A 7,542-nucleotide genomic window follows, 5' to 3' on the forward strand; every position below is an offset into this window, starting at 1 on the left:
TTTTTTTATTAAGGACAAGTGAATTATCTTTACTGAATTTTAATTATTTTTTTATCGATTTTTCTGAAGCATATACTCTTCTAAATATACATAATTCATAAATTTTCTTGCAAAGTTGCTACTTGCATGTGTATTTTTATAAAATTTTCTTTTAACGTGTCTACCCACAAGGGTATTTCAGTCATTTCAAATATAAATTATTTATTTTTTAATGACATTGGATGGTATGGATGTATATATTAAAATAATATGTATATATATAATAAATATTTTATGAGGGCATATATGAAAATAGTAATTTTATAAAAATATTTATATAATTTTATATATTTTAGAGGGTGTTGTGGTTCAAATTTGGAATGATGGAGGGCGGCTTTAGGCCCCTAGTCGCCACACCAAATCTTTGCTTCGTGCTTCTTACGCGCACCTCGTTAAGTTGCTGATTTGGGCCGATGCGGGTAACGCCGATGGATAGATGGGTCCTCAAGTACCCGTGGACAAGGCAAAAGACAGTCAAATTATGTCACATTAAGCTGAAGGCAGTATAAACGACACTGCCCTAAGAATTATTAAACAGAATGTGCCATCATTGAACGAGAAAACAAATCTAATCAAGGTGCAAAACATAAACGACCCCAAATCAAGCAGAACAGAAGCCAAGATTACCAGGATTTCTTGTTAGCTCTCCGCCCTTGCTGCTTTGGCCTCATTCAGTTCTTTGATGAGTTCTCCCATGGCGACATAAGAAGATCCACCCAGCTCCACCGCCTTCCTCGCCATCACCCCGAGCTCCCTCACCCTCTTTCTCATCCCCTCTGCCTCCTCCCCCCCACCCATCACCCTCGACACCACGCTCCCTATAACGTCCTGCTTCACCACCCTAATCTCCTCCTCTTCCACCACATACTCGGTGGCTCCGACACCAATCCCCACCTTCAGCACGTCCACGATTAGCCTCTCGTTGAAGAACTGATCGGCGAATAGCGGCCAAGTGACCATGGGCAGACCGGAGGTCACCGCCTCCAGACAAGAATTCCAGCCACAGTGCGTCAAAAATCCTCCAACCGCCGGATGGTTCAATATAAGTATCTGCGGCGCCCACCCTCTTATAATCATCCCTTTCCCTCCTCCCAACACCCTCTCTTCATACCCTTCCGGCAGCCACTCCGAGCTCTTGTTCCTCACCACCCAGATGAACGGTGTGTTGGAGGCCTCGAAACCCAGTGCCATTTCGCGAAGCTGGGCTGGAGAAAACTGGAACAAACTTCCGAAGCAAACGTACAATACCGAGCTGGGGGGCTTGCCGTCGAGCCAGCTCAAACAGTTGGCCGAGTCGATGCAAGCCGTGTCCCCCCTGCTGGACTTCTCGTCCAAGTCTTTGTTGCAGAGCGACACCGGGCCAACGGGCCACGTCTTCCTTCCGGTGGCCTTCTTATAGTGGTCCGCGAAGTCCGGCTCGAGCTCGTAAAAACTGTTGACCAGCACGCCGGAGCAACCCATCTCAGCCTCGCCCAGCTGACGGAACAAATCGCCCAAGAAGGAGCTAATTTTGGATAAATCTGGGATCTGGGACCGCTTCAACTCGATGCGGCGCGGGAGGCCGAGGATGACGACGGTCTCGGGGTCGTCGGGCAGGCTCTCGAGAGGGGGCTTTGGGCGGTTCATGCTATGGTTGACGGAGAGGGTAAGGAGGCTCATGCCATGGAAGAAGAGCAGCGGTATACCGAGCTCCTTTGCGAGGCTGAGAGTCCACGGGTAGAACATATCGGCGACGATGCAGTCAGGGCGGATCTCTCTGAGAACCTGGTCGAACGGTTGGCGTAGGCTAGCGAGGGAGCCGAGGAAGTTCTGCCGGGCGACCTGTGTCGGGAGGCAGGACATGTTTTCGCAGTCAACGGCAGCAGAGGAGGGGAAGTGGAGGAGGGCGACAGTGATACGGTGGCGGAGGGAGTCGTCGGCACGGTTGATGGTGGACTGGACGGCGGCGGCGTTGGCCGGGGTGGTGAGGATAGTGGCCCTGACGCTACGGGCGGCGAAGAGTTTGGCCATGTCGACCATGGGGATCATGTGGCCGGGGGCCAGGAGAGGGAAGAAGAGGAAATGGAGTTCTTCAGAGGCTAAGTCCATGGTGTTTGTTAGGAGAAGGGGCAATGAATGGAGGGGAAGAGTACCAAGGAATTTGACGAAGAGGGACCTCAAATTTGTAGCTATTCCCTGCTCCTTGCTCATGCCGATCTGGCATGAGAATAACCAGAAAAATCAAGTGAGAGAAAAAATGAGAAGCTAGCTCGGGTGGTGGGGACCTAAACTTGCATGGTATGTGTTGAAAGTTTCGTGGAATGCTGTCGTTCACAAAGTGGATGGGAAATTAATTTGTGCGCGACACCAACTTGGCACGGTGAAATGGAAGGTTGGAGAGTGCTGGACCAAGTGCTTCTCTTAACCTGTGAAAGCTGAAAGAATAACAGTGTGCCAAATGGCTAGTTCGCTCTAAGGGATGATTGCATCAATTCTCGTATACAATAGAGATGGAGGAGAAGACTAAGATCGGGAAGCGGTGGCCGACGCTGCAGCGGGCGAATGCCGGGAGCAGCCGGTGCGGGGGGAGAAGTCGAGTGATCGGGCAAAGCTGGCAGAGACGGAGCGCATAGCAAAGACTGAAAAGGCGGTGGCCAGAGTTGCTGTAGGTGGAGGCTGGGTTCAACAGGCGCGAGGGAGGAAACTGATGCTCATGCAAGGCCTAGAGGTTGGGCGACTCATCGGGTTTCGGAAGTGGAGAAACTCTGGCGGCTCTTTACGACAATCCTCGAGCTGTCGGAGGAGCCCATCGAGGCATCGAGGAAAGAATGAGAGGGCTTGGCGATGGTGGTCCATGGCCTCGGCCGGCGAGTGTCGACAGACTGGGTGGCTCGGGACGTCGCGACCTGGGGGAAGACAAAGGCGGAGGTGGTGGCAGTGCCCCTTGTCGACGACCACCTCGCGCTCAGATTCAAAACAACGATGGATCAGGATCAGCCCCTCATCGGAGAGCCGTAGGTGGTGGTGGGTCAGCTCTTGGCCATGGAGCCGTGGGCTCCCGACTTTGTGCCGGGCGTGGATGCCATGAAGATGGCGGTGGTTTGGATCCGGCTCCTCTGGCTACTGGTGGAGTACCGGCCGACTGAGACTATTCTTCGGATCGCAGCGTGGCAGGCCAGCCTCTCATCGTCGACGGAGTCACGGAGCAGCAACGGGTGATGGGGTTCGCTCGGGTGAAGGTGGCCATCGACGCCACCACGCCATTGCTGCCCGAGGTTCAAATTAAGGGAAAAACGACAGTGTTGTGGCAGCCCTTCGTCTATGAGAACATCCCGGAGCTCTGCTTCAGATGCGAGAGGATCGGGCATGTGGAGGCGGAATGCAAGTTCCCGGCACTGGCACAGGCGAAGGAGGGGCGGGATCAGCCGTGGACCCCCACCCCTATGGCGGTGGAGACGAGAGCCGACCTCGGGGGAGGAGATCCGGAGGCCGATCTTCGGCCTTGGCTAGTGGCGACGTGTTCGGCCGCCCCCGGCGGCGAGGGGACTGCCGCGGCTGAGGAAGACGACTGAATCCACGCCCAAGTCGTCTTCCTCTAGGCCGCATTACCCGTTGGGTCGCCCGAGTTCGCTGGACTGGGACAGCTGGCAGAAACCGGCGAAGGTGGCTCACCGGCGCTCGCCTTTGAAGGAGCCGTCGACCGGAGAAGATAGGGACTCGAGATCAGGCTCGAGGTTGACCCCGGCACCGGGTCGGCTCGAGCTTGGACCCGCTATCTGACCTGGCGGACTTGATGGATAAGGCAAAGGGCCTCTAGGCGGGCTGGGCTCGAAGATCTAAATGGCCGACGCAAGCTCAGGCATGTGCAACAAAAGGTCCAGAAGCCCGACGCATCATCTCGGGTTGGGCCGGACTGCAGGGGGCAGCTTGGGAGTGCGGGCCGAGCCTCTCCAGAGGTCAGCCTAGGCGCTACACTAGCACCCGAGGCGCTTGGGGCTGCCTGGGGTCATTAGGTTGCCACAAAAATCCAATGAAGCCAAGGTAACTTCAAACAGGAGGATTCCTTAATGGTCCCGTGCCATGAGGTCAGAAGCTCTGGAAGGGGATTCAGGTGTTCGAGATATACACCGTTGCAATAATAAGTTGCATATCATGATAGGCATAATCTTCCCTGTTATTATATATAATAAGGTGGTGAGGGGGATGAATCTATTACAATGGATGTTATAATGTTACAGGAGCTGTCATTTTAAGGAGCCGAAGCTTTTCCTAGTAGTGACATCCTTTTGTTTAGTAACTAGAGATTCTACGATTGATTATTGGACGGTGCATCTCTAAAATGGGTACGTCTCTCTTCCCCTTCCTCTTTAAAAAAATGCAATTATTACTTTAAACCTTGATGTATCAAAGTGAAATTATAGTACAAGTTATGAAATTTAAGAAATTTAGGTAAATGATCCGAGACAATTTTATATGTCCAACCAAAAATATATAAGATAAAGGGTGTTACATACCTACTCCATCATTTATCTCATCATACATGGAAATAAAGGATAGATACAAAACTCGAGGCCGATGAGTGTTGGGTGGGACTTGCATGCAGGGACAAGAAAAAGCATCAAGAGATATCATTCTATTATCTCTTGAATAAATTTAATTTCGAATTAATATATCTTTTTTTTATTTCTATTTCTTAAAATATTAAATTAATATGATCTATTAATAAAAATAGAAGGATATGTATGAAGCTCATTATGAGCAGCTTGGTGAGAAAGTGTACAAGAGATAGAAATCCAGATCTATAAATAAAGGCTCGAGTAACATTATAATAGTAGATATGAAATTTTTTATTTTAAAATAGACATTATATATTTGCAATTTTTTAATGATTAAATTTATTTTGACTGTATAACTCCTATGTAGATTTTTTGAATGCATTAATGGGGCAAATGAGTTTACATCAAAAAAAAAAAAAGAAAGACAAATGAGTAGTATAAACATGAGGTTCATTCTTCAGAATAAAAATGCCTTCATTGGTGTTTGCACAAAGCTGATAAAGTCTACCACTTTAATGGGGATGAAACAGTCCATTTATGTTCTTGGTAGCCTATTTTTGCAAAAGCAAACAAAATTATGGTGGCCTATGTAGGCAAACTTTCCAACTGATTTCTAAAGTATAGTTTGGAATAACAATAAATAAATATCACGCCACTAAAAACCTACGTATGTCATTACCAATAAATAACATGATTATTTAAATAAATAAAGTTCCAATGGATTGTTTGAAAATAAAATAATAGACGTTATGATGACAATTATTATTAATTGTTGCAATAGAAAATAAGAAATGGTAAGTTAACAAGGCAATATTTACTCTCAAGTCATTATGAAGCGTTGGTCATATTAAATTATAATCGTATACGCTAGTATGGATATTTAAACTTTAAAATATTATTTTATTTAGATTAATGTTAAAATTGTTAAACAATGATGCATAATAAATCCTATAGTCAAATATTGGCCACTATTTAAAATTTTATTTCTTTGTGACATAATGAGAAACCTACAAAAATATTACAATGGTTTTTTATGATGTTATGATAACAACAATTCTAGTAAACATGGTAGGTGTCTTGACGGTCACACTCTTTACTTGGCTTTCATGGCTTTTGAGTTTAATCCTTGAATGTCCCAATCAAGCTCATTATATTACTGGAATTAGAGTGGAGATGAGAGCAGCGTTGGAGAGCATCTTCTATACGAGATATATTTTGGAGGCGGCTTGCATTCTCTTGGAGAGCGACTTGGCTCCAGTAATCGAGTGGATCTGAGGTTCGCATATTGTGGCGGACAAGCAGTCTCTGCTCCACGATATTTAGAGACTTGCAAGAAAATGTAGCTCCTTTTATGACACTCATATTTATCGAAAGAAAATAATACGGTTAATTGGGTGGCTTTCTTTGCAGCATATTATTTTGGTGAATATTTCTCGTCCTTTGCATGCTGTCTGTGGTGCCGATGTAAAAATAATAATAATAAATTTCTCTCTCTCTCTCTCTCTCAATAAATTATATTTCAACCTTATCTTGCTCCTCTCATCTCCTACTAATGATGGGAAAGAATGCGGTTCATCTGGACCCACGTTGAAGTTTGGGTGCAGGGTCAGGTCTCATCGACGGTGAAGGAGATTGGAATCTCGGGTCGCGTGATGTCCTATCCGGAAATTTTTGTGCGCGCTTATGAAACATATTGCTGTTGACTTGTGACAGAAACATAGCTAGAAACTTTTAAGCATGCTTATTTTTTGATGGATTTAAGCATGCTTATGAAACATATATACTGCCGTTCCTTTTGACACAAACTACCGTCCAGCTAAAATGCTAGATCGAGACAATCCTTTATTTGCTGAGGCTGACTAACGTTGGATGGCTACAAAAATTTATATCCCACACGGCAAGCACTATATGGTCCTGCATGCCACCAAATACAACCATTCGCCTTTGTGGTTTTAATTCTTCATCGTCCATATCGATGCACTGCTACATAATTGAGCAATTACTTGGTGGCATGCATTGGGGTTTGCATCAATAATTTTTTATCGATGGCGTTGCGGATGGGAGAGGTTTTTCAATTTTATTATATTTTTTACGTAGGTTTTGGTAAATGGCAAAACTGCATAGCTGTCGTGCATGTTAATACCACGAAGCAAAGCTTGCAGTCTGTTATACCAAAAACATAAAAAATTTATTTGGTTCGTGAAATTTTCTTTTATCAAAATATTTTTTACTATAAAGCTGTTGAGGGAAGTGTCGCCACGATTGGGCGAGCAGACCTCTCCGAGCAGGGGCCGACCGAGCGGACCCCTCCGAGCAGGGGCCGACCGAGCGAACCTCCGGCTTGGCGATACTTATAATCTAACCAACTTGAGGACGCCTGAGTTGCACGTTGAGACTGCACCCTCCCGCGGCACGGTCAAAAGATTATGTTTCGTCCTCAGCGACAATTAATGTGTATGGGTCGTGCAGACACCCGATTCACAACAATCAAAGCGTATGGCCCCTGCAGGCCTTCGGTTTACTCAACAATTAAAGCGTATGGCCTCCGCTGCCCATGGACATCGAGTCTCACGGCAAATCCGCATGCCTGCAAATGATGGCGTGACTCCGCGACGACTTGGGCTTCGGCCTAATCTCCTACAGTGATAGCATTGACTTACATGATCGAGCATTAATGACCAATTGTACGACTAATGGCTTGTTCAGTCACGTCACAGGTAACCCGGCCTACCCTATAAAAGGGGAATCCCTCCACTGGGGGGGGGGGGGGGTCTCTCTCTGGCTCTCTCTCTCTCTCGCTCTGTCTCCATCTTCTTCCTCATATCGCCATCTTGCTAACTTAAGCATCGGAGGGCCGGCGCCGGACAGCCCGGCCACCGGCTTCTTGCAGGTCTCCAGGAGGACGCCGCCCGCCGACGGACCGCCGCCCTTCATCCTCGATTCCCACCGGAGCTCCCCCTTTCTGGCC

The 7,542-nt window shown here is 47.1% G+C and overlaps 1 protein-coding gene across 1 annotated transcript; it reads right to left on the minus strand.

The window, feature by feature from the left end:
* Positions 1–508: 508 nt before the first annotated feature.
* LOC103706550 (scopoletin glucosyltransferase-like) lies at positions 509–4,992 on the minus strand. Its single transcript, XM_008790683.5, has one exon. The coding sequence runs from the start codon at positions 2,227–2,229 to the stop codon at positions 679–681; it is 1,551 nt and encodes a 516-aa protein (XP_008788905.4). The 5' UTR covers positions 2,230–4,992; the 3' UTR covers positions 509–678.
* Positions 4,993–7,542: the final 2,550 nt, after the last annotated feature.

Source organism: Phoenix dactylifera, chromosome 9 (assembly GCF_051530095.1).
Source record: "Phoenix dactylifera cultivar Ajwa chromosome 9, Ajwa_hap1_PhDact_Kaust_v1.1, whole genome shotgun sequence".
NCBI lineage: Eukaryota > Viridiplantae > Streptophyta > Magnoliopsida > Arecales > Arecaceae > Phoenix > Phoenix dactylifera.

Bases quoted from the DNA above. Each gene is read 5' to 3' on its own strand.
- LOC103706550 (XM_008790683.5), bottom strand. From the start codon at position 2,229: ATGAGCAAGGAGCAGGGAATAGCTACAAATTTGAGGTCCCTCTTCGTC.